A 26,945-nucleotide genomic window follows, 5' to 3' on the forward strand; every position below is an offset into this window, starting at 1 on the left:
GACCTAGTAGCTATCTCAGAGTTTCTGGAAATAAGAGTGGAGACGGTGTAAATGGGACTAAGTGAAATTCCATCAAAATTCACTATTTTCTGTGTTTTGCGGCTTAGATGCATCAACATTTATTGGATAAGTAGGAATTTTGACACTTGCTTACCATTGAATGGGAGAATTAGGGAGTTTGGCAAGATTCAAGTGCCATCTTTGTATCTCTGCTGTGGCTCAGGGTTTGCTTGGAATGGTGGTGACCATAAAACGTGAATTCCATATGAGAGAAATGACTGAGTCCAGAACGCCTGACCTGGGATTGGAAATTGTTCCTCCCTGCCGAGCACTGAATAGCTGTGAATTAAGATGAGCGGCATGTCCTGGTGCAGCCAAGGACTTGAATCCAGAATCTGTCATAATCCAGTAATAAAAACTGCCAGTTTTGCTGCCTCCAGTAATAAAACAGTGGAGCCCTAGCTAAGTGGAATTACTGCCAAGGCAGTGACTGGAGGGGCTAGCTCTATCTCAACTACAGCAGCGCAGGGGCAATTTGCTGGCGTTTGAAAAAATTTTGTCCTCTTCCATCCCACCCCCTTTTATCTCCACAGCAGTGGGAAGGCAGCAGGAGTCAGGAGAGGGAGGAGAGTGCTGGACGCTGCGCGGAGCAGAGGGAGGAGTAGGAGAGGGGAATGCATAATGCGTGAGTGACAGAGAGCGTGCAGGCGGCTGGCTGGGTTCAGAAGACGCAGATGTCCACGTCCCCGGGTCTAGGTAAGTTTGTTGTCTCTCTGTTTGAGGTGGTAGTTTCTTTGGAAGCACCCTATAGCAGCTGCAGAGATGTTCACTGTCCAGCTGGAGGGTTGTGCCAGCAGCACCTGTTGCAGCAGGGACAGGGTTTAACCAGTGGCAGGCAGTGAGCGTGTGGCTCACCCGTGAGTGGCTGCTGGATAGTAAGAGTCTGCTAAGGTTTCTGTTGTTCCAGCAGCTCCTCTTTCTGCTCTGCAGAGCAGGGCAGGTGGAGACAATAGTCTTTCCAATGGAAAATCCTGTTCTCAGGGGATCATATCAGGATGAAACTCAGTCTGAAGTGTCCTAGCTGGCAATTTTTAACTCTCAAAAATGCACAAAACATTAATTTGGCTGTTTAAATTAGGTGAAAATAAAGTGGAGGAGCTGCATATGTATTGTGTATTGCAAAGGAGAGTGAGTGAAACGTAAGAATTTTTCAAATCATCATCTGATAAGGAATGAGTTTTAAGCATGTTGATTAAATTATGACATGTAAGTGATTACAACTGGAAATATGGCTCATGCTTCTTGCTTTTGATATGCTGATTCTGTATAAGACATTGCATAATTCACTCTGGCTAGCCCAGATGAAGTTAAGATCAAATGTATACAGAACTGCTTGCCAAACATCAATCATTATTTTTTAATGAGTCTATAAATGCTTTATAGTGCAGATGTGAAATATTGTGTGATTTTTAAAAATCTTATTCATTATATAGAAGCCAAAAGTGGTTTTTTCTGATAATACTTTGCACACATCTTCTAGAATGAATCTTTCAGTTAAATGCTAAGCATTTTGAGAATCTGGCATGAGGGCAGTTTAATAACTGAAGGTAGAATGTGATATATTTAGCTTATCTGCCCCTTAAGCCTAAAACAAGCTTTCTCCTACTAAACGTGTTCAGTGTTTCCATGTAGAAAGGAAAGCTAGATTCTTGAGGAAATAAAATAAATTGTGGCATATTAGGCTTACAGTTGAAATGGCCAAATATTTGATAATCTAAAAGCTAACATATTTCAAGGGTGTACAATTTTTGATTTCTAATTTGTTGTTATTACTGATATTTATGTTGTTGTTGATTTCTAATATACAGTTTTGTGCTTTACTAGCTTTCTTATACACTTTTGTGTTTTAATAGCTTTACATGAAGAAATCAATGGTATTTACTAAATTTGCATCTGAGTGAACTAATTAACATTGATAATGGGAGCACATGCTTATTAGCTTGTAATTGTGGTCTGTGTCCTTGTCACATGGAAATCAACGGGAAAAATTATACTTGCTTTTGTGAGAACTGGTGCTGGGCAGTTTATTTGTGCTGTCAGCATTTTTAAGGCTGAAAAATAATACTGGATGAGTTTTAAAGAGTTGATACTAGTGAATGAGATTGATCATATGCATTCAAACCTACAGTGCAATACTTCCCTCGGAAATTGCGGTGAGCTTTATTTGAATGAAATTCTCAGAATCAGGTCCAAATCATAACTTGTTATTAAAACCTCTAATATACATGGAATTTTGTTATTTAAACATACTGCCTTCCAGGGTTTTTATATTTGCTTTTGGAATTCCAAAAAAAATATAGGAGTGCTTAAGTCTGCAAATGCTTACACGCGTATTTTACTTAACACATGAGTATGATGACTGAAACTGAACTATTGGAAGAGCTATGAAAGCTTTAGTGTATAGCACTGAAGCAGAATACCACTACAGAGGTCTGTAAGGATCTCACTCATGGGGTACAAACAATTTATGGCAATTTGGGAGAAAAAGATTGATGATCCACAGGTCACCTTTGATATTGTAACACAACTACCATAGCTGTTCAGAATTAAAACATGATAATGATAACGTGATTATTAATTATTTTATTTTTAAATGTACGTAGCAATGGTCTATAAGCTTAACAGAATTTTAATTTTAGAATGTTTCATTGAAAACTTGAGGGAAAGTATGTCCTTGCATTACACTTCAAAGAAAGGGAGAATTAAAATTTGTCTCAACTACATCTGAAGTTTTTTAGCCTGAGGTGTTTTTGGAAGCATCAAAACAGTAAAATGTATGTCTGACTCTTACTGTTATTTGGGATAGTGTATCTGATGCAATTTAGCTTCATTTTATTGCTGGATAGTCCCACTCTCTGATTTTTTTCTTTCTTGGCCAGCCTCTTCCAATGTGTTCTTGGTATTGGGTCAGTTTAGTTGTTCACTTAAGAAATACAAAAATGTAGGTAGGCGAGAGAAAATACGAAGAATATGCTGAAAATCTTTGCTCAGGGACTATTAGGCCATGACCTCATAAAGATATAATCATGTACATAACTATTTTTACATGTTTAATTATATTGATTGGTTTTACTCATTTGTAGAAATTGGGCTTGTGTTTCAGCTCTGCAAGACTGGCTGATTTAGGTATAGTCACTGTTGTATCTAACGATGAATTTAACAGTTTTCCTCACTAGAAATAAGCATACATAGTATCTGAATACTTCTTTCAAAGTGCATTAAGACTCAGATGCTATATAACATCTCCATCATCAAAATGAAGCTTACAGAACCATTGCTGCCTACTGCAGGCATTTGTTGTAGTTCCAGAAATTCAAGAATTATGTCTGTCTAATAGGAGCTGTATTACTGTTTCCTAGGTAAAAAGATTGACAGGAGGAATCAATGGTAGAGGCCATTTATCTTATTCAAGGTGGACCCACTCTAATTTTTTTTACTCTGAAAAAAGTTATCTAATCACAAATTATATTATTTCTGCAAAGCCTCACTGGCCTAAGTCACTCTTTCAGTGAACAATCTCACTGGAAAATACTTTGTGTCAATAAACATTTTCAAGATTGAGTTTACTCTATACGTGAGAACTTGTGGCTGTTTGAAGAAAGAATTTGGAAACCGGGAGTTCTGAAATATGCTTAAAATATGAAAAACATTGTTTTACAGATTGGCCTATGAGTATTTCCTATAAAACTAGTTAAAGCTGTTTAAACTCCTTTTACTGAAATAATTTGTAAGTCCAAACCAAGGTTGCTATTAAGATAAAGTTGTACTTATTTAAACAGGCTTATTTGACAGGGTAAATTTCTCTGGCAAAATTAAACAACAGAGAAGATGCTTTCCATTTTCATCGCAGCTTTTGTGTTTGTGGATTTCTGAGCAAGCTGAAGACAGAATTTCCTCTAGAATGTTATGGTGATATGTTTTTATATGCCATGAGATTTTTGTTTGCTTATCTCATTTTGTATCTAGTATAAAATTATTATTTAGAGTACAATTATGAGTCTGATTTTCAGATGGCAAAAGAAACTTCATTCTCCGCAGTCACTTATCCTGGACTTGTCCAATATGTTACTGCTCTGAATTGTTTCAAGCTTTGCTTCATTAAGGATTTAACATGGCCTTAATTCAGCCATCTGTTGTGGGTTTGGCAGACCAACAGATCTGAGTTATTGGTCAGAGCTTTAGAAATTTCCCACATTTTTAAAGGTTAGGAAAAGAGCTACCTTTATGAATAGATTTTGAATAATTCTCAGCAAGACAATGGTGCAGAAGTGGGGTAAAAAATGCATGTCATTCTCTGAAGCACAGGGTCCCCTGTCTGCCTTTAGCTTTGCTGAAAGGCAATTAGCATTTCAACCAGCCAATTTGGTTACATGCAATGAAGTACTTGGGTTTGTAATTTGCTGCTCTCCGCTTGGTTCTGTTGAGAACTAGCTCTGTGTAATCCTCTCAAAGCACCTTTCTTTCCAGCATAGTTATTGTTGCTGGTCTTAAATAACTAATCAACAAAGAGATTTCCTTGTCTTGAACTACAGGGTGCCTTAGAAGAACGAAAAGAAATACCCAGTTAATAAGAGAATGATTATAATTATTACATAGTGATTATTAAATTGTGACATAGGTTAAAAGGTTTAGAAAGCCAAGGAAAGCACAAAACATGATAAAGGTATTGTGAGAAGTCTTTGAACCCAAACAAATTTTGCTTGGGGAGTTCTCTTCACCACATAAATACTTTATCATGTGTCTTATTTAAAAACGTATTTCCCAGATTTAAGAGATTAAATCACAGTATATACTAGAGTGAGGGCCCCATGCTAATCATCTTGAAAATGATACAGATATATTTTTACTTCTACAGAAATAAGTCTTTGGGGGAACTTTGTAAAATACAGATTTGTAATAAAACCAACATTCTTTTCTACAATCTAATAAAAAATGAACACATTTAACTGTAGAAATGAAGCTTGTTTTGATCTGCATCTTAAATTTAATATATATAGTTGATACAAATTTTCATGTTTAATCATACACTTTTATGATGTCAAGAATAACTCACTGACACAATTATTCTAATAATTAGGCAACACATTAAAATTCTGTTTGGCTTATACATGCATATTAACTTAATAAGAATCCACTATGGATAGCAATAATTCTTCTGTCAGTATACCTGAAATAATGCCATCTAATCCCCACCATGAGGCTGTAATTTACTGTTCTGTACCTTACAGATTTTTTTCTTGCAAGACTATTATGTGTGAAGCACTATTGCAAAACAGGTTGTTGCATTTTTGGTTTTAAGTATGAGAAAAATAACCACTATACTGCAGAAGCCCATAATTACTTTTTCTGATATATGCTATTCATTCAGCCCATAGTACTTAATTCAGGACAAGTACTAGGTGTTTGAAGCTGTGGTATTTTTGTCCTCAGCTCACATGTTCTCAAAGTAGGTTAAGTAAAAGTGTTGAGGACATGTGAGAAACCTCTGAAGTAGACATACAAACGGAAATTATTGTGAAACTTCAGTTCTTTACTGAAGTAGTATAAATGGGTGTTCCTCACTGAAGCCTGCGGACCATCCTCAGCTGGATTTCTGGTTCCATATGTGTAAGAAACTGATCCTGCAGCAGGCTCAGTTGTGCAGTTACTTCTACAATAGGCATGAGCTGGTAGTGCTAAGCATCTTCATGGCTGGGTTGTTTGGTTTCGGTTTTGTTCTGTTTTGTTTGTTTCTTTTTAAACTGCTTGCTTTTTTGTGAAAGAAACCATTTGAGAGAGAGTATGAGTGCTTATAGTGTTTTAAGCCCTACTTGGAACAAAATGCCCAGGTAAAAAGCTAGACCCTGGTCCTGAAAAACCCTGTAAAATAATTTCTGTTTTTGAAAGATATCTGCTGTTTTCATTAGAACTATATAGGTGGAAAAGGATTTCTGGTGTGGAGCTGAAAACTGGATTTACCTTTTGCTTAAACCTATACTATATGCTAAATGGAACTATTCCAAAATAATGTTTTTTTACAGTATATAGTTAGAACGATATAGGGATAGATTCTCATCAATTGCATGAGATAAATCAGAAGTTCTGCAGCTGAAATCACTGTTGTTTTGTTGGTACAAATTAGGGCAAATTCAGATTCCTACTGGTGGATTTCTTAACATTGTTAATTAGCAGAGTTTAGCCGAAGTTTGTTTACATTAAGCTCTGATCTATGTTCTAAATATAATGTAACCTTAATAACTCCAAGTCATTTCACTGGAGGTACTCTGGGTAAAAATAATGTGGATCTTACAGCAAGTCAAAATTATTGTCTGGTTCTCTGTTTGACCAGGAAATTATAAGGTAACTGCAAATGTTTGCAGAAGAGGCTTGTGTTCTCTCTGCTTGCTGCTAGCAAACAGAAGTAGTGGATTCAGCATGGCTTGAGAGTTTTGCCCTTTATTCCCTGCTCAGGATGAGACTAGGCAGAGCAGGCGGTTACCTCAGAAAGCCCTTAGCATTACCTGGCTTAAGAGATAAAACTTGGTTCTCCAGTGATGATTGCATGCTTTAGAACTTAAAATTTAAGGATATAGTTTAGATCCACTCAAATTCCTTTGAGGAAGTGAAAAGAAGCTGCCAGAAAACTTACAAGGGGTACTCCAGGCTTATTACACTTTCTACCTCTCAGTGACTTCTAAGAACAGGATGAGATGATTTGGATTTCTCGTCAGGCCTCTGTCTTGGCCTCGGCTTGCAGATTTACCACTTTTGGTTTTGGTTCCTGGGTGTGACAATAGATTTACCTTTCTGACAAGTAAATATGAATACAACGGCAGGCAGCTTAAGCATCTTTTCTTCCTTAGGATAAGATGTCTTTGTTGAAGGGTGCCTGCCTTTTTCAAGGGAACGTAATTGAATGAGAAAGAATTTTCATGTGGAGATATTGTTCAGGTTACATTAAATTGGCCATTCCCAGTGATACATACGGTCTTAGATAATAAGATTTTTTTTAAAATATTGCAACTGTTAGAAATAAAATGGTCAGGAGAATCGTTGACTGATGTCAGTGTCATTAATCTCAAATGCAGATAAATATTCTCAGCACCTGAGGTTGTGCTGTGTTACTGTTCTGTTAGGGCAGCAGTGGGGAGTAGGTAAGTAAGCAGCTGAGCCCAAAAACTTCAGGACAGTGAAAGCTGATCAAGGGATTTTCAGCACCTCGTAGTCTGCATTTGTGCTTTGGCTAGCACTTTCCAATGTTAGTAATAAGAAGGGGGACGATGGGCAGGTACCTGGAATGTCTCTGTAGTAAAGAGGAAGACAGGAAACCCTAGAGAAGAATTGGAAGCAAAGGCATCCAGTGACACTGAATGATGTGCATGGAAATTGGTGAGACAGACTCTTGCCCCAAATGCTGCAACTGTTAGTGCAGTCTAGGGGTGCAGACAAAGCAGTACTTGTGACTTATTATAGTTCTCATGCTTTATCCACTTTGAAGCAGGCTGAAGGCAAAAAAGGCATATAGGAAGATACTATTTTGAAATAGTACCTTTGGAACACACTCTTTTCCAGTCTCTATTAAAGTGAGAGACTTACTTACCCACATCTAAACAAAAAAGCCCAAATCAAAAAGAGGAACAACAACCAACAGAGCAGACTTGGGTAATACCCACTATCCAAATGCTAGGTTTTGCAGACACAGCTGTTGTGTCCTCCTTTGCATATGTGTGAACTGTGGGAGCTTTGAGGCAAAGAAAACCCCAGTCTGAAATGAAATACTTCTCTCTTAATTTGGGATCAGGACAACATAGAAAGGAGAGGTTTAGTGAATCAAAGTTTTTATAATTCCTGCTGCTTTCCTACCTTGTTCTCCAATACTGTTGTAAATTTCAGTGGTTCTGAGAATGCCTAAAATAAAAATGCTGAAAATGTGCAGTTTTTTAATATGTTTCTACAACAGGTGCAGCAAGGCAATGACCTTGTGAAACTTCTTGCTCTGTGCTGTTCCTGTGTAGTACAGAGAATCTCCTCTTTACATATGAAAGAACACATGTATCTCTCTCCCATTGTATTCAGCCAAAGATGCTGCTGGGTGCTGACATCTCTGCTGTGAATAGACTTCTCTCTGGCAACCATTGATAGCAGTAATGCTGCACTCAATGCAAAGTACTAGGCATGCCAGTTTTTGAATGTTCTACTTGGCTGGGTGTTGGTAATCACAGGGAGTAGACAAGGACAGGCAGTGAGAAGTGCACTAGGCTTTGCACTTGCTCTGCTGCCCCGTGTCCATGGACTTTAGAAATCTACAATGTGTTGTGCGAAGACGAGCGGTGATAACCAAGTTGTAGCTGCTGGGTGGGAGAGGTGCTGCTTCAGCATACCTGCTTGTTTCTTTTCCCGAGCAGCAATGGCAAGTCTGAGGAACAGGGTACTTAATCCCTCGTTCCATCTGCTTGTTGGTAAACTCCCCTTTCTTTTGCCATTCTCTGTTCCATATCTGGCATTTTACACTCATTTAATTTCAGATTTGGAATCTTTCACAGCCCTTTCATTTCCCTTCTTGACCTCTCCAGGTGCCACTAGTCTGTAAGTTCTCTCTGCCTTCAGTGAAAACAGCCAGGAGACCTTTTCATTCTTAAGGGTTTTGATTTGTTAAGCGCAGAAGCCAGCATAAAAATCTGCAGAAAATACTTCTCACTCTTTACAGAAGTCTGCAGAAAAGACCACTCATTCTTTATAAACTTTAAAGTCTTCATCTGAAATTTGTTCCAGGAACTGAGCGGAAAACGTAAGCTAATCCTGGTAATTCATCAGTTATGAGAAACGCCCATTTTGTAAGCCTATCTCTCCTTGGCTCCAATTGGGCAATAGATTGAAATGGTATTCATCACATAATTTGTGACATTACTGTGGAAATTACTGTGTGGAATCAGTATATGCTCTGCTGGGTTCTACACTAGGATTCTGTGTTCTCGGGGCAAAACACAAATGTGCTTCAGAAAGTGCCATAAAACACAGACTAAAAGAAAATGCTAGTTAGGTATCATGACTCAGAATTCTGAGCTAGATTTCTTTACCTTTTTAAAATTATGTAGTTGAAGAATGTGATTTTTAGACTTTTAAGATTCTTTAATACCACTAAAATGTCTAGATAATTTTTTGAGAAGTACTTTCTTTTGGTTTTGATGTCAGAAACTTTTATTATAAACCCCTTACAAACATCATCTAGGTCTCAGTACGTAGCATGGCTTTAAACTACCACTGATACTACAAATCATTATTTGAAATGGCTTTAGTCAGAACATAGTAACAGAATAGTTAGTCTCTTGACTTGTATCTACTCTGAAGATGTATAATATTGCATTGCTGCTAGTTGTTTCAAAAACATTTAAATGACTTTGACTCATTAATCTGTTTCAAAGCCTGACTGAATATCCTGGACTGAGAGAACTGAACTTAATATTTAGCTGAAGCAGAGGGGAGTATTTGGTGCACCAAATGCATAGTTCACCAAAATTTAGCAGTGAACAAGGACTAGAGTTTCAGCTTCATGTGAAAAAAAAAAAAATTAAACACACCAGTGATATACTGCGGGGAGGGAGGTGGGGAAGGGTCATCTTTTAATCCCTGATCTTGCAAAGGCTTCTGCTGAACTTTATGCAATGTGGTTAATAAGGAACAAATTGTCTTCCCATGTAAATTTATGTAGGAATTTAGTGTACAAAGTGAGTTCATATTTGATAAAGTGAATTACTGTGACCTATAAAATCTTTTCAGCTATTTGAATAAATTTGTTCTGCATTCTCTAAGTCTTGATTTATGTTATTTTTACTATATTACGTCAATCTTTAAATATAATAATGATTTTCAAAGTTGAGTTTATATAAACAGAGTAAAAACTACTTTTGGCAGGCTGTGCAAAGTAAATCTTAGTACAAATAATATAACAAGGAAGAAAACACACCAGCTAAATAATTGATGGTATGATTGTGAAACCTCTCTTGTTCCACAGGAGTAATCCTATAGTTTTAGAATGCTCTCTAGTAGAAGTAATAGAATTCAAGTAATTCTAAACTTTGTAATCTTGCCCTCAAGGATCATGTTTTCAGTATTATTTACTAGAAGCATGTACCGTGGGAAGATATTTGTGAAGTCTATGACAAGGTAACAGCTGAAGCTAAAAGGTCAACAAATTCCTCAGTTCAGTATGGATGATGCCTGCATCTGCAGACAGTGTAATTGTCTCAGAGTTTAAAAAGGTTAGACAACTGTTCTCTTTCCAGCTTGAAGGTTTGTATTTTTCAGAGCAGTTCCACATAAAAACAACAAAAGCATCTTGCAAGTTAATACAGTCAACTTTGGAAATGCTGACAGTGTTAAATCCCAGGGGTTTTATGTATGTATATTTTATCTTTGCTTCCTACTGTAAGCTTTTTCCACACTAGAATTACTGAATAGATAGATACGTAGGAATCAAGCATTGTTCCTGAAAGTCTGTTACACACTGAATTCTCAATAGAGCCATGGATATCTTGAAGGACTGTGTTCATGCTAATAAAAGTTTATAGCAATGTGGCAATGTGAAGTTCTGCAGCAAAATTATTTTACTGTATGACATTTTTGCTGCAAATAGCGAAACACTGTTCAAATAGGTTGTAAAATGGATGGTTGTTTTCATAGGGGAAATGATTAGTCCTGATTTTTTGCACTTACTTTCATTGCTTGCCTGTTCCCTCTGTGATGTTCAGTAGAGCTAAGCATATTTTTTATTACAATTAATTAAAATTGGCTAATTTTGTCATCTCACCAGTCTTTGTAGATATTCTGAGAGACACTGATAGTTTTCTTGACTGTAGTTACAACTTATAGTTATTTAATATGTCATGTCTGTGGACAATTTTTGTTCTTTCACTTGCCTGAAAGCAGTTTATTATGAGTCTTCCTAATGTAAATTTGACCCTTGCTCAGACAGAATTTATTGTAAGATGAATCAAAGTCTTGAAGCCTTTCTGAAGCTGTGTTAATTTTAGTGATCTGAAGGCTCTCTTACTCTCTGTTCAGTGCAAGAATAAAGTTACCTGACTGGGTACATAAAACACTTAGAATCTGTGCTGGACCTCAAGTGTGTTCTGATTACAAATGTGACACACACTTTACAAAGATACGTTTCAATATACGCATGCCATTTTCTCTTTCAATGACCATTTCTGACTGAATATTCATTTACTGTCACTCATAAATAATGGAAACAAGTGCTGTGCAAACATGGCTGAGCTTAAATATTACTGATATGCAAATAGTAATAGAATATGTTCTGCACAGTTTATCCAACCATCATTGACCAGATTTGTCTGATAAAGATAGCACTTGGAAGCATAATTTTAAGCAAAGTGACATTTTATTTATATGTGTAATTACACAAATATTGTTTGTATCTTTTGTACAGAAATTTTAAAAGGTAACTTTATAAAATAGTGACTACAGATTAAAAGAAACTTGCTGAAAGAACTAATTCCATTAAAGATCCATGCTGTAGTGCTTTTTGGTGTTTAGAACGCAACTTTGTTCTCCTGGTTTGTTCAAAAATTGCTCAGATCCTTATGACAGAAATCTGTTCCATCCAGCATCCAAGTTCTCAATTCTGGTCAGCATTGTACAATATGAGCCTCTGGATAATATAGCAGCTGTTTCCAATTTGTTGTGCCAGAGCCTCTTAAAAATGCGTCTTTCACAGTATCAGCACCTAATGACTTCACTGGAACTTAAACTTGTATTTTACATTACATAACTGGACTCTTATGTAAGAGAAATAACCCCCCTTAGTTTTAAGTTGTCTTACCCTAACAGAAAAGAAAACTAGACATTGTGCAGAAACAAATAAAAATAAAGGTCTGGCTGTACAAAGGTTACAATGGCATTAAAATGTGCCACAGTGATTCTCTGTGACAAAACAACATGAAAGAATCATGGGATAAGAGAAGCAGTTGAAAAGAATCTCAAGTAAATATGCAAATGTTTAAGAACATTTCATGGTCCATAAGATGTCAGAAGATGGTCTATGAGATGACTGCAAACATCCAACCCTTCACCCTTCCTGCCAATTCATGTTTATTTCTAAAGAGAATCAAGAGAGCAAAGAAAGTTGAAATAGAACTGTCAACCTTTAAGCTAATTATGTGTTAGTTGAAAATAAAAACAATTGTGGCAATGTCATTGTTTTTTTCTTAAAATAAATTACTTATTCCTCCACTTGAAAAAAGTTGATAAATACTGTCTAGAAAATGACTAAATGAAAATTATGAAAATAGAATTCGATGTAGATAATAATTACATTATCTGACTTGATGATAGTGTAGGCCTGTGCATGTTTTCCTCTCATTTCTGAAGTTCACAAGATAATCACAGTATATGAAGGATTGAGAAGGGCTGACTGCATTGGTAAGGTCAACTGGGAATGTTTTATGTATTTTAGACTTCAATTTTTTTTAATTATTCTTTTCTTTTTCTATAGGGATGCCCTCTGCTTCTTTATTAGTTTATTTGCTTTTAGCATTACTCATTCATTTCACATCTGGAGAAACAGAAGTGAAGTTCAGTGGACAAACAGAATTTGTAGTTAATGAAACAAGTACGACTGTTATACGTCTTGTAATTGAGAGGACAGGGAAGCCTGCTAACATCACAGCAATTGTGTCGGTAAGAAATTATGCCAGTTATATTCTCAGTAAATATTAATATCTTTCTGAAGTTTTGAACGTTGCCTGTTTTTATCGAGCCAGTGTAAAGAAGGGTGGTATTTCACTGGGATAGTGCTTCACTTTGAAGAAGCAACACCCAGTTTCTGTAACTGAGTAAATTCCTGCTGGCTGCATCAGTAGTTTCAAAATAATTGTATAAACATCTCCTCAAGGAGCAGGCTCCTACTGCTCAGGTGGAAGTCCAAACTGATATGCTTGTTTGATTTTGATTGCGGCTGTGAGCTCGTACTGAAAATGTGGATATATAACAATTCTTCCTTTTCCAGATTACAGTAGAACCTCCAATTTAATAGCTACTCCACTGTTTGAGTCAGATTTCCTTACAAATTTTAAAAATTACGTTGTTCAATTCATTTGGAGATCGGAGTCAGTATTTTTTACATTACTTCCTTTATTTCTTAGCTGTTATTAATGATTATTTCAATTCTATTCCCTTTAGAAGTTTAAACCCCTTAGAGTGTGCTATACCATATGTGTATGGAGTAAGATGCTATGTGGTATGAGTACCACATGAGAACACAGCAGTGTATCAGAGAAGATATACTGCCTATGAATTTCTACAGTCTGTAGACAACAGAAACTGTCTATGTTCCTGCACAGTATTTTATTCTCTTGTAACTAAATGTGAAACATACACGTCTTAGAAATTACAAGGAATAAAAATTGATCTGTAGGGATTTCCCACTTCATTAATATCTGAGGAGAAAACCTTGAGAAAACGTAATTGTACTTTGAAACTAGTGCTCTTTACTGGTGTAACAAGCAGAGTAACTTAGTTTTCTTATTAAAGACCTGAAATTCCAAATTTTGTTTCTAACATGAATATTTTGAGCACTTTTTAAGGAAGATGTTTATAGCCTGTTTTTGTAAGAGCTTTTTGGTAAATCTAGTGTTGGCTCAGATACACAAAACATCCTTGCCAGTATGTCCAATGATAGGTGACAGCCACAAAAATACCTTCCATACTTTGTTTCTTCTTCACTGAACTTCAAATTTCACTGTTCTCAAATGAAGAATAGCCTTTTTCACAATGGTTTGTTTAAACCTTTAGTGCCTATAAGGATGGTAGTTTCAGGTGTGGCAGCTGTGCTTGTTCAGTTGCTTCTCTCCATTTAGTCTCAGCTTCCAGCCGTAAACTTAACCTTAGTCTTGACACTACTGCCTTTGTAATCTCTCTTCTGACCACCTTACTTACAGTAGAATCAGTGGGATTTTCTTTTGGTGACTGAAATGAAAGCAGGGCTGTTTCGTTATAGAAGACTTCATCTTGCCAGCTTTGGCAATCAAAATGTTAACCTAGGTTAAACACCTAGTCTCCTAGTCCCTGGAGTGAGTCAGGCAGGCAGAGGCCAGTTACATCTTAAGGTAAGTTTAATTCAGGTAGGGTATTATGACACATACAGATCTGTGCTAGGAATAGCTTTTCCATTAAAAAAATAGTCATTTGGTGCATTTTGCAAAAGATACGCAGTTGCAAGAAAGGAAGTCATAAATGGTTCCGAATAAACTGTCATGTTTGTTTCGTTTTTTTTTCCTGGTTACTCAGCATGGATACAAGGGGGTATTACCTATACCTTCTGTCCAGAAATTAACTGTATGATAGCAGCGGAAATTGCAGGAAGAATTGTGTGCAAAGAAGAGTGTATGAAGTCTGTTAAATGAGTCCAGAATAATGTTACAGAAGACAGTGGGGGAAGAAGGAGGTGGCATTCAATTGTGTATTTATTGCAGATTGATGGAGAAAACACAGGAGACTTTTTTGACACGTATGCAGCTGCATTTATACCTGATACAGAAACAAACCGAACAGTGTATATATCTGTCTGTGATGATGATCTTCCAGAGGCTGATGAGACATTCACATTTTACTTGACACTGCCAGTAAGTCTCAGTTGTTCAAATTGTCTGTTCCCCAGAAAACATAATCTGACATAAATGAATGGTATTCCTTAGACTTCAGTGTAGTTAAAACTGCTTGTGAGTCTGAATCCTAATAGGTAAGAATTAAAATCTGGAGGCTAGCCAGGATGGTGCTTACTGCTCTTTAGAAGGTTTTGCCATTCCTGTGGGTGTCTCTGTGTGATGTTGCTGTGCAGTATAGACGTAGTCTGAAACTTCAGTGGGCACTGCATTCGGCTGTGGACATTTGAAGGTGTACAAGAGCCCAGAAGAGTTAGATTGTGAAGAGACTCAGCCTTTCCTGTTTTTCTGCATAGACCGTACCTGGAAGAGGGTGGAAGTAGCAAAAGAAAGAGGATGACTTCTAGTCCTCCAGAAGCAGAGGGTAAAAGAGACTTACCAAAAACAAACAATCAATTTTTTGCATGCTTATTGATAAATCTCTTCATATGGTTCTGTCTCACAGGAGTCATGCTACAAGAGAGGAGTTCACATTCACTTTTTTTTTTTGGTAACAGTTCATAACTAAATTTGATGTCAGTTCAGTAAAGATAGATTTTATGTTTTATTACCAATTATTACACATCTCAGGGGATGTTGGCAGTGAATATAAAAATATATTCCTCCTTCCTTTGGTTTGTAAATGTAGCTCATTTGTACAACACTGTAACGGTTTGTTTCCTTTAGCTGATATATCAGTATAATAGCTTCAAAGTTTCAGTTTTATACAAATGTTAGGAAAAAAAGAAAAACTTTGGAGTTCCTGGCAGTGCTACATGCTTCGTAGCTAGTTCTCTATTGCTATGGTGTCATTAATAAATTGCCAAACTATGATTAATCATTTACAAAGTTCGTTTCAAGCACTTTGTTGTTGACTGTATAGAGTGTATTTCCTCTATAGTTAAGAATTATTTTGGTGCATTCTATTGCTTTAAATGATTTCCATTATAATATACAATAAAAAGACATACAATTTGTTATAGACTAATATTTGCTCTTAAAAGACAGTAAAATAAAAATGTGTTTGCCCATCACTGTATTTAATATCTTACTTTGTTTTGTTAATTTTAGAAACCATCTGCAAGGATAAAGCTTGGCTTACCCAAATCTGTCACTGTAACAATCTTATCAAATGACAATGCCTTTGGAATAATTTCTTTTAACATGGTATGGCTTTTTATATGGTATATGTGAAAATTTTAGAAAGCATAAAGGTGACATTTTCAAAGATGCTGGTTAGTTGTTCAACTGTATCCCTTGAAAACTGGTTCTGAGTTACATCTTTGAAAACATCTCTAGAGGTTAATTCATACATATATATGTAATTCATACATATATACAGCTTTAATACTTCTACATGCTTTTAGGTGTTGAGACATAGCCTGAGACCCTCAGACTTGGATGAATATCTATTTTGCTCGTCTTAAATATAAAACTTCTACAAAGTTGTTCAGTCTCACTGGTCCTCATCTGTAAGTCAAGATGTTAATATAGTAAGGAAAAAGTGAGGATTAATACCATAAGAAAGCTAAAGATGCAATTTGAAAATCTTGAGAATATATACATTTTCCCATCTTTAGTGAGCAATTTTATACTTAACTCTGAAGCTGAGAGAACACTATCATGATATATGCATTGTATAACACCTTCTGCGATAAGACACTGGTGTGACTCTAGTGGCATGGAGGATATTTGCAATAATACAGAGGTGGTATTAGTAGAAAGAGAAGCTATGACTCATTGCCAGCATTATGGCAATCTTGTAGAGGGCTTCCCTGAAAAATCACAAGAACATGAGAAATTTTTAGCACCACAGTACTAAGCCATGCTGCTCCCTGAATTAGTGTAATTCTTTGAAATCTTTCACCTATAACAGTTTGATAGACAGAGTCCATTTTTAGCTAGTTATTTAATAAATCACTTTTTAATTGAGAAAACATGTTTTTAATGGGGTTAGGGGCACCTATAAATACCAGTGCTAATATGACAGTGCTTTGTGTATATCGACTACATTAATTTACTAAATAACCCCCACCCTACTTGCATAAGTTATGATAATTTTTTTATCTGAAATCTTTCAGGCTTTTTATTAGCTGAACTAATTGGTTGCTAGGAAATGTATGCCATTAGTGGACTGGTTTGCAGATTGGATTAACTTGTCTGTGGGAGTTTGGTATTTCTATGGTAACAGTTTCTTCCTTCTGCTGTGATATTTGATCTGTGCCTGATTGCCTGTCCCTTTTTTTCCTCATTAGTCTGCCTTAATCACAGTGAATGAGCCCAGGGGCAGAAATGAATTTGTGCCTCTCACTCTAATTAGGGAGAGGGGAACCTACGGTACAGTCATCGTAACTTTTGAGGTGAGTTTATCAAAAAGACTTCACACCTTAGTCTGTTGGATGAAACTGTGAGGCCATAATTATAACTTATCAAAGTGTTTATAAAAGTGAAAGAAGGGAAAAATACCTATGTCTACATCTGTTAAATCTGTTTCATAAAATGGAAAGTTATTACTTGTCAAATGTAAAATACTGTTGCTATCTGACTGTTTAATTTGAGGAAAAAATAAGAGAAATAAGAGAAAACTGAGTCTTCTCTATCATTTAGGAAGATAATTTGAGGCAGCATTAGTTGGTATTACTAGAAAACAATGTGTATTAAGTGTGTAAGAAATTTATTTAATATTTCTTCAAGTTTTATCTATATTTCACAAATAAACATCTGAGTGAGTCTTCAATGCTTCTGCCAACTTTGAACATATGAGAGCTCAGTATGTAGTGAAATTCTGTATCTTAAGACTGCAGTTTGAATTCCCTGAAACTAGACCAGTCGTGTTGAATATTTAGGCCATTATTTATGTACTTGTTTTGAATGTGATACAGTTATTGCCTTTATTGTTTTTTTTTCTCATCTAGCTCTGAGTCTATTACATACTTTAAGATTATACATAAATTCTTTCGTATGGATAATTCTTTATCAGTTGTCTGGTCTTATACATCATCAAGGGTTTAATCTAGACCTCTCAAATTCTGAAAAGATTTGTACTGGATTTTATTGTATACTAAATATAGCATGTATAGTTAAAGCACAGAATGAGATTGTGTAATTTATTGCAGATCTATTTGTTTTAAGGTCCAATAAATTTTACTATCTGCACAATTAATCAGGTCCATCTCACAGTGTAGTTTATATACATACGTCGATAAAAATTTACAAGGTTTTCTAAAAATATCACCATATTGCCTGTAAGTGGCTTCCTGGTCTTTTAGGTTTCACTATTGAATGTAATAACCCTAATACCAGAAGTCAAGATAGAAAGGACACAAAACCAGTATCTGCTTTAGTTTTGTCTTGGAACTTTTTATGCCATACAAGTGATTTACATTAACTTAGAATTAATATCCTTTCTGTTGTGTGAAAGAGTCAATTATGCATCAGTAGATATCAAAAAGTCCTCATAGCCCTATATGGAAGTAGTTTTCTTCCTCTCTTTCTGGCAATACATAATTTCTTGAAAGTGGTTACTCTGACTTCATCTGCCAAGAAAGAGCAGATTTTCACAACTGAATGAGTGTGCCTGTGAGCAGGAGATGACTGAATAGATTAGGTATCTATTAGTCATTTGTTATGCATGTCATACACTGTATGTTGATTATTGTACTTGTACTGGATTTATATTCCTGCTTTATATATCTCTTATCGTAAAAATCAATTCTTTGCAGATAGAAGATGGACCAAACCCAGCTGAAGAAGACTTAAGTCCAGCTAGGGGAAATATTACATTCATCCCTGGGAGATCAACGCTGATTTATAATTTAACAGTGCTTGATGATCAGGTAAGAACAAGCTGACTTCATTTTTGGTTTGGATATGTAGAAGGTTAACTGCTGTTCTGGAGAGACTTAAGTAGTAAGTTACAAAAATCCTTGGTTTAAATAATGTTAAAAGTGCTTCTACTTAATAAAGTGATGTTAAATTTTGGCTTTATGAGCTCTCATTTTTACTCCTTCTAATGCTGCCTCTGTAATATTTTTAGTTTCTGAGCGTATCCTGGCTGCTCTGACTAGACCTGTTAGGTGCTACTGCAGTAAATGTATAAATAATCAGGAAAGCATTATACTTTTTTTTTTCAGATGCAATACTGAGATCCTTGTTGTATGGCCATGGATCATGTTCTTGAACTTGATCTAGGTTTATCTGTTAGACTGTCTTTTCTATATTTAACTTTTCTGTATTTCTTTTTAAATGCGCTCTGCTTTTCCCTAATTGTCTGCCTTGCAAATTCAGGCTGTGTTTGCATAATAAATTCAGGCTCTCCTTTTTGTCTTTATTAATTGTTTAGGCAAAAGGAAAATAATCATAACATTGCTTACATGATGCATTTTTGAATACATCCTCAGTGATGCCTGTGCAGCTTCTCTGCCTTTGGTTAACAACACATAAGCATCCAACTTACTCTTTTTTAACTTGATTAGTTCTCATTTGTATGAAGAGCAGATATATTATGTTTGCCACTAAAGAAAGAATGTAAGATATTGAATATTCACAGGGAAAAGGTAGACTGAAAAAAAATTATATGTTTTTATATAGATGTGTTTCTGGGAGGAAACATATTTAAAAAATACTTCTTAGAATAGATAAGATTCCTAAAAGAAACAGGCAATCTTGTGAAGAGCATGAACACTAGGTGATAATTAAAAATTTTTGACTATTAGGTTGGTCCTTAAAAAAAATATGTTCATATGTTGTGAGCCTTTCTTTCTATTTCGGAGTAAACAAAACATATTCTTCTACTTCTCAATTTGTGATTTTCATTTTTCTTACCTGTACTTTTCTTTTCTGTTTTTTTTTCTTTATAATGGGGATAAGAGGGAAAATAGAGGTACCAAAATAAGTAAATATGATACAGAACAACTTAATAAGGAAATTCACAAAAAAAAATTAATAGCAAAAAAGTGCCTGTCTCAGAAGGGAGAAACTTTAAAGCAATTTTTGTATATTTCTTTTAGTTAAAAAAGTGTTTTTCCACATCTATACTGATATTTTTAATGTTAAGACACTGTGCCACACTTGTGCGTAGAAACATCTCTTTCAGATTAGGTGTAATATTTCTGTGACTTATACACAGAAAGAAATTGTTAGGCTTTTTGGGAGGATGTGATTTATTTTTCCTCTGAGAAATGCTCTCAAAGTTCTGTTTCTTAAAGTTTGATCTGTACAGGTGTGGCTGGTCTGCTCAGTGAAATCCATTCACAGGCATACATGAAAGATTAATTTTGCGTAAAAAACCTTAATTGATGATGATAAGATGGAATTCACAAGAATCCAATGTTACTCTCAACGCTCAGCTTGAGCTTTTAGGATCTGAAGTTCGGAAAAACAATGAAACAAGCATTTTTCTGAAATGGGTAGTCCTTTTCCTACAGAAATTAGGGGACTCCAGATCTGATCTCCACAGCACTGCATTTATAGTAATTTTATTGTATACATTTCCTTTTTTAGTGAGGAATAATGGAAACTTTGTTAAGAGAAAATGAAAGGGGCGAAGCAGCACTAGAAATCCTTTATACTGTTGTCTTTGAAGTTTGACTGATTTTTTTATTGGTCAGTCATGATGCCATTAAGAACTGCAGAATGTGGCATTTATATGAGATACTAAGATGTAAACACCAGCTACAACTGTGCATACATTTTGACTGTCTCTTAAATTTATATTTTTATGGTGCAAGATGGTATATTAATTAGTGAACTAAACAAAACGTTAGTTAGCATCTGTTCTAATAAGGTCAAATAACTGTGTTGTATCTCAGTATAGGAGAGAAGTGACTGAGAGCTTCTAGATCTCACGTTGACAAAAAACCCTACATCAGTCAACATTATGCAACCCTAAGTGCCACAAGCCAAACAAGGGACAGAATTGGCATCAGCTATAAAGGCAGTTTCATGCCCATTCTCTTAGCCCTAGAAAAGGATCTGAGGGTGGCCAATTAACAAATGAGTGCGAAAGAGAAGAAATATTGGACAGCACGGTTTTCAGAACTTTTTTAGCTTGGTAAACAAAAGTGCACGACAGGGATTTGTCAACTTTATAACAGAATGCTACCTTTAGCAAAAAAAAAATAATTTTGTCCTGGTATTCCTCTCAGAAGCAAATACTACTAATTTCCAGGAGTCCACAGCAAGGATGAGATGCAAAGATCATAAGTAATTTTTAAAGATTTACTTTTTACCTATATGTATTAATAAAATAATCTTATTTTTCAGTTAAATAGGTTTAGCAGATCAAGATTTGGGGAATAAAGTGTAGTAATACAAAGCAAAAATCTCATCCTTAAGTTCTGTAATTTGCTGTTTATAAGCCATTCTTTATTGTTTGCTGCATCAGTTATTGGAGAAGAAAGAGCTAAAACTAAAACGTAGTTTTACACAGTCATCTTGTGGAAATGCTAAAGCCTAATTAATTGCTAAGCACCAGAAAACACTTTCTCAGATCTGTGACTGAAATTTTCCCTGGGGATGTGGGTATGTCTGAACGCAGGAAGTGTTCCTTTTCCAGTTATATGGGAATGGATGGGCCAAGGTAGGTTGTGTCCATAAGTTTTTCCTGTATTCTTTTAGGCATGCATAGAAGTTAATTACTGTCAACATCAGAAAATCAATATGTAAATCTAAATAACTGATAGGAACACTTGTTTCCAAATAGAGGTGTCTTCCAAAAGTAGAGTTCGGATCTCCTCATAGTCTCAAGTTGGAAAAATCCAGCTTTTTCTGATTCTTCCTTAGTTTTTGTTTTGCTTTTGTTTGGCTTTCCACCCTTTCTCATGTTGCCAAAGCACAGACATATATTTTAGAAAATGGAAACATTCAATTTTAAGAAAGGACTTTCAGCCAAATTTAAAAGCAAGACTTCTCTCCTGTTTGTTTTAATATGAAAAGAGCTGTCAAGTTTGTATTATTTCCCTTTCTGCAAAATATACAAAACATATTTCTCAGCTAGAGTGTTCTGCATGTATTTGAAATGTGACTTACACCCTGTTGCTGATATTATTTTTCCAGATACCTGAAAATGATGAATTGTTTGTTGTTCGTCTGAGGAGCGTGGAGGGAGGGGCTGAAATCAACAACACAAAAAATTCTGTTCAGATTAATATTAAGAAAAATGACAGTCCTGTGCGTTTTGTTCAGAGTGCTTATATGGTGCCTGAGGAAGTTGATGTGGTAACAATTCAGGTGGTTCGTGGTAAGGATGTCAGCGGAAAATTAATTGGTCCTGATGAACATGAAGTCTCTGTCAGTTACGCCGTCATAACTGGGAATTCAACAGCACATGCACAGCTTAATGTAGACTTCCTAGATCTACAGCCAAATACAACTATTGTTTTCCCACCTCTAATTCATGAAACGCATATGAAATTTAAGATCCTTGATGATGCCATACCAGAAATTGCTGAGACCTTTCAGATCATGCTTCTTAAGAACACTTTGCAGGGAGATGCTGTTTTGGTTAATCCATCTGTTGTTCATGTCACCATCCAACCGAATGATAAACCCTATGGAGTACTATCAATCAACAGCATCCTGTTTGCTCAGACTGTTATCATTGATGAAGACCAAATTTCAAGGTACTACAGATCTTCAAATCTAGTATCTAGTCAGTTTAAGAGATTTGTCTGGCATTGGTAGGTATCCTTAGGATTTCTTTGAAAGTAATTATAAAATCGCTATTGAAAATATAATGTAGAAATCACATAATGTGTTGTTATTACTATCAACTATATCTACAAAGATTTCAAGGAAGTGGGAATGTCTAATTATACTGGAAGTATTTTAATAGTTATGAACTCTATGTAAAAACTGTAAATATTTAATCACATTATCAGAATACTGAAAACCCCTTAATCTAAAGGCAGCATGAATGAAGTCATGATGCTGCCGCACACCAGTTCATACAAATTTGAAATAGATTTCTGGCTTCCTTCCCTGGCAAATCTTTGTATTTACTATATAAAAAATCAGTTCCTGGTTATAAAAAAAAAAAAAAAAAGGTGTTGAGTATCTCCTGTTAAATACTTACCTTAGTAAGTTAAATACTTGTAATTTTACAGAGAGATTAAAATCAAAGCTCTGTACAAATTTTACAGGCAGGACTGATACACAATATTGACACTCTCAATAAAAATGTCCACTGCTAGCTACTGATGGTAGTTCATCCCCAGAGAAACAGGTAATGCATTGAGCTATCATACTATGAAAAATTTTGAAAGAATATTTTATAGCATGTAGAGCCCAGCCCTTCAGTATTCATCTTTCTTTCTTAAACACAGTAAAGAAATAAATCTTGCTTTCTAAATTTTTGTAAGTTATGATTCCCAGTCTTTTTGTGGTAGTCATGTGCTTGTCAGATGCAGGAAAAATGACATTTCCAGTATCATAAATATCAATAACTTAATATTTCAGTAGAGAGGCAAATAGTTAATTCAGAATAAATATTTAAATGTTCATGCCTGACAACTGTATTTTGATACAGTTTATAAAATGGTGTAGAAAGTTAATAAAGTTTACTGAAATTCACTTGTATTTTTTGAGACAAAGGTAAAACATGCCAAGTCTCCACTTCTCAGTATCTTTCTCGCTGTAAACAAAGTAAGTTCTAACAAATATCTCTAGAGACATTACAGAGAGCTTCATGAATAAGCACTCTACGAAAATTCTTACATGTGTGTTATGATTTCACAAACTTTAAGCCCTGACTCAAATGTCAGTTGCAGCAGTTAAGATTTATTCCACTGGACTCAGTGTAAATCTTTCAGGGAATCGATAGCTAAGCAAGCCAATATTAATTATAATTTTATATTCTGGGTTTTTATTTTCATTCAAAACTGTAGGTTTGAAGGAATCACGATTGTAAGAAATGGTGGAACACATGGAAATGTTTCTGTTACCTGGGTTATAATCCGAAATAGCACTGATCCCACACCTGTGACTGCAGACCTCATTCCAGAGACCGGGGAAATATGTTTTGATCAAGGGCAGATGCTGGTAACACTTCCTCTGAACATTATTAGTGATGATATACCAGAAGAGGCAGAGCCCTATCTTCTGAAACTCTTAGCTCATTCAATACAGGGAGGTGCAGAAGTCAGTGAACCATCTGAGGTAAGTTTGCTTTCAGAATTTCTTTTGGAGAAGGTGATAGTTAATAATTAAGGACTTTACCAGTTTTGATTACATTGATTGATTGGCTAAACTGGTTAAAGGGTTTGTGCTTGAATATAAATCAAAGAAGTTAATCCTTAATATAATCTTAGTATATAGAGCCATATCTGAAGTATTTGGCTTGGTATACTGTACAAAGCCAGACCTTTTTAATACAGTAGCATTCAGCTTAGATTATTCCCAACATACACAGCATTGTATAAATGCTGTCTTGAGTGATTGCCTGCTAAGAGAAGGCAGGAAAGTTATTTTCACGTGCACATTTTCTGTCTTAATGATTATTGGAATGTTTTACACAGAGTAACAGCTTCAAGAGGAGGGGTTGGTGATTAAGACTGTAACCTCTGAACTGTTAAATACAGGGTGGCTAGCATTGCTGGCAGCTTTGTGACTCAAGTCCCTACTTTCTTTTTCTTAAAAATGGTTGGAATGAACCTGGTGAATAAAATTAAATTTTTCACAATCGGAAACATTTTTAAATTATTCACTTAGGCCACTGAACCAAAAAATCAGTTATTCAGAGCTCATTCTGGCACATGGATGATGCATAGTGGGAAAGTTGCCACTGTCAGTGTTGTGCTGCTTGTGTACAAAGAATTCTTTGGGACTGTCAGTCTGATTTCTTTCTTGAGTGCCAGTTCACTAGGGAGAAAAATGTATGGTGACAGTCAGGACATGCTTTCATGAAAGCATGAAAACTATGGTATGTGGTAACTGTAAAATAGAGTAAGTGATGCTGTTTTCTGTTTTGCAGCTTCTGTTTTACATTCAGGACAGTGATGATGTTTATGGCCTAATAAAATTTTATCCTTTGGAGAATCAGAAGATTGAAAGTAACCCAACGGGACGCTTTTTATCCTTGAGTTTTGCAAGGGAGAGAGGAACAGTTGGAGATGTGCAGTTGGTTTATACTGCACTGTATATTCCAGCTGGAGCTCTGGATCCCGAAAGAGCAAAAGATGGCATTCTGAATGTGTCTAGAAGAAGCATTCTCGTGTTTCCAGAAGGAAAAACACAAGATACTTTAAATATACCAATAAGAAATGATGCATTTCTTCAAAATGGTGCTCATTTCCTTGTACAGGTATCTCAGTTGTGTTTTGGGGTGTTTTTTTTAACCCGTGTAATATAAAGGATATAATTTAGTAGTGGCTCCTTCCCTTTTAATTTATTTAAAATGACCCTACCTGTAAAAAAAAAAGTTTGTCGCTCTGTAGCTAAAAAAACTTTCTTATTTAGAGACAGCTTCTGTAAATATGCCATAACATTATTTACTAATTACACCTTTTTTTAAAAATAGACTGTTATAACAGGATTCAGGTATTAATCATGGAATTTAACAAAACGAGATCAATGTTGTAGAAGTTAGTTACCTTTTGAGGTATGTTTCTCTGTCTACTACTTGGCTTTCAATTTAACCAAATTAAGGTTCTTAAAATTGAATTACAGGAGCGTGACAAATTTTAGAAATGACAAGCAAGTAAATATAAATTAAAAATAGTCAAACATATATTATATTTCATTTGTATGAATTTGGCCAGAGAACTTAAGAATTATTTTTCCTAGTTTTCTCTGTATAGTGTTCCTTGCTGCCCTTTTGGGTTTTTTTCCTCTTTTTTTTTCTATCTGAGTTTTTAAGAAGGGAACTTCTGTCATTGCTAATTAAAACTGGGTAGAAAAATTCACTAAAACTGTGTTTTTGACAGAAAATTGGATTTTCAGCAAAAATATTTAAAGAAAGAATTTCCACTTTCCAATGAGTGCTTTCATTTTTCACTGCAGAAAACAAAGTTTGCTTACATTTTAGCAGGATATTGTTCAGATATACTGCTGTAGAAGATCCTGGGCTTTGTCATTTGTATTTGTTATGATTATTTTCTCATGTGCAGTTAAAACCGCCCCAAAATCTCTACTTCCTATGATTAACTGTGCCACTCTGGTCATCTGGGATGAAGAGCCCAGGTAGTGGTTTTGATACACAGTCAAAGGGGTGACTTGGCACATCCAAAGCACAATCAAAGATGTGTTTTTTAGTTCCTTTAGAGGCATTTCTTAGTTCCTTTTAATATCTTATTTTACTTCAGATGTCTTTAGAGTTTTCAAATGAAGTTGTTGATATTAAATACATAGATTTAAAATTTGCCAGGTTTTGTCTTTTACTTACTGTCTACTAAATATGTTTTAATTACTTCTGGGACCTTGAAAAGATTTCTTCCCTCCACCTCATTCTCCCTGCATTCTCTTAAAAAAAAAAAAAAAAAAGAGAGAGAAAAAAAACCTTGCCAGAATTATATTATTGTTTTACTAGTATGCAATTTTTGGCATTCACAGTTAAACAGGGAACTGCATTCTGGAATGCTAGGTTAGGTTAGTATGTTTTACATCTGCACGAGATCTGAAAGCTCTGCAGAAGAATTGAAATATCTAATTCCAAGCCCCTTTTAAAGGATACATTATAAATAACATTGCAGTGTGAACTATGGACAAGACATACATATGATAAGTATTTCAGAATGCAGGCACTTTGCCTAGCTTTTCAAACTGTGGATTCCAGGGAGGCGGGGGGGTGTGAATGTTCTGTACTTTCTCTGTGAACCATAAAAATCTTTTTGTTTGAATAAACAAAACCAGACGGGCTTTCCAGGACAGAAAATTCATTTAGAAACTCATAGAGAAGGAAGGAAAATACCCCTATTTATCACTATGACAATCCTTCTGCATTGTGAATAAACAATAATCTCAGTGAACATGTTTAGAATGAGAAGATTACAGAGTTTGTACTAGGCACAATAAAGGATCGACTCAGGAATCAGAGGAGGAGTGGAGGAGGAAAGGAAGCTTAAACACAACTACAGAATGGATAGAGGAACTGGAAAAGTGAGCTTAACATTCCTCAGTGACATCTTCAATTAAATAACCTACTGTAGTCTGAGGCGCAGTTTTTGGTATGGACAGGAAGATTAACTAATTTAATAAACTACTCATCATTATTATTCAATTCACAATGCATTCTTTTTTCCTTATGAGCTGATT

General features: G+C 35.4%; 1 protein-coding gene across 1 annotated transcript in view; it reads left to right on the plus strand.

Annotated features, from left to right (window-relative positions):
• The first annotated feature begins 734 nt into the window (after window positions 1–734).
• The window catches only part of ADGRV1 (adhesion G protein-coupled receptor V1), a 295,225-nt gene continuing 269,014 nt past the window's right edge, over window positions 735–26,945 (plus strand). Inside the window, exons 1-9 of the mRNA XM_059834045.1 lie at window positions 735–756; window positions 12,551–12,735; window positions 14,529–14,678; window positions 15,768–15,863; window positions 16,952–17,056; window positions 18,419–18,532; window positions 21,753–22,318; window positions 23,582–23,852; window positions 24,667–24,996. Of these exons, the coding sequence (XP_059690028.1) occupies window positions 735–756; window positions 12,551–12,735; window positions 14,529–14,678; window positions 15,768–15,863; window positions 16,952–17,056; window positions 18,419–18,532; window positions 21,753–22,318; window positions 23,582–23,852; window positions 24,667–24,996 (1,839 nt within the window). The remainder of the gene's footprint in view (window positions 757–12,550; window positions 12,736–14,528; window positions 14,679–15,767; window positions 15,864–16,951; window positions 17,057–18,418; window positions 18,533–21,752; window positions 22,319–23,581; window positions 23,853–24,666; window positions 24,997–26,945) is intronic.

Source organism: Gavia stellata, chromosome Z (assembly GCF_030936135.1).
Source record: "Gavia stellata isolate bGavSte3 chromosome Z, bGavSte3.hap2, whole genome shotgun sequence".
NCBI classification, from domain to species: Eukaryota; Metazoa; Chordata; class Aves; order Gaviiformes; family Gaviidae; genus Gavia; species Gavia stellata.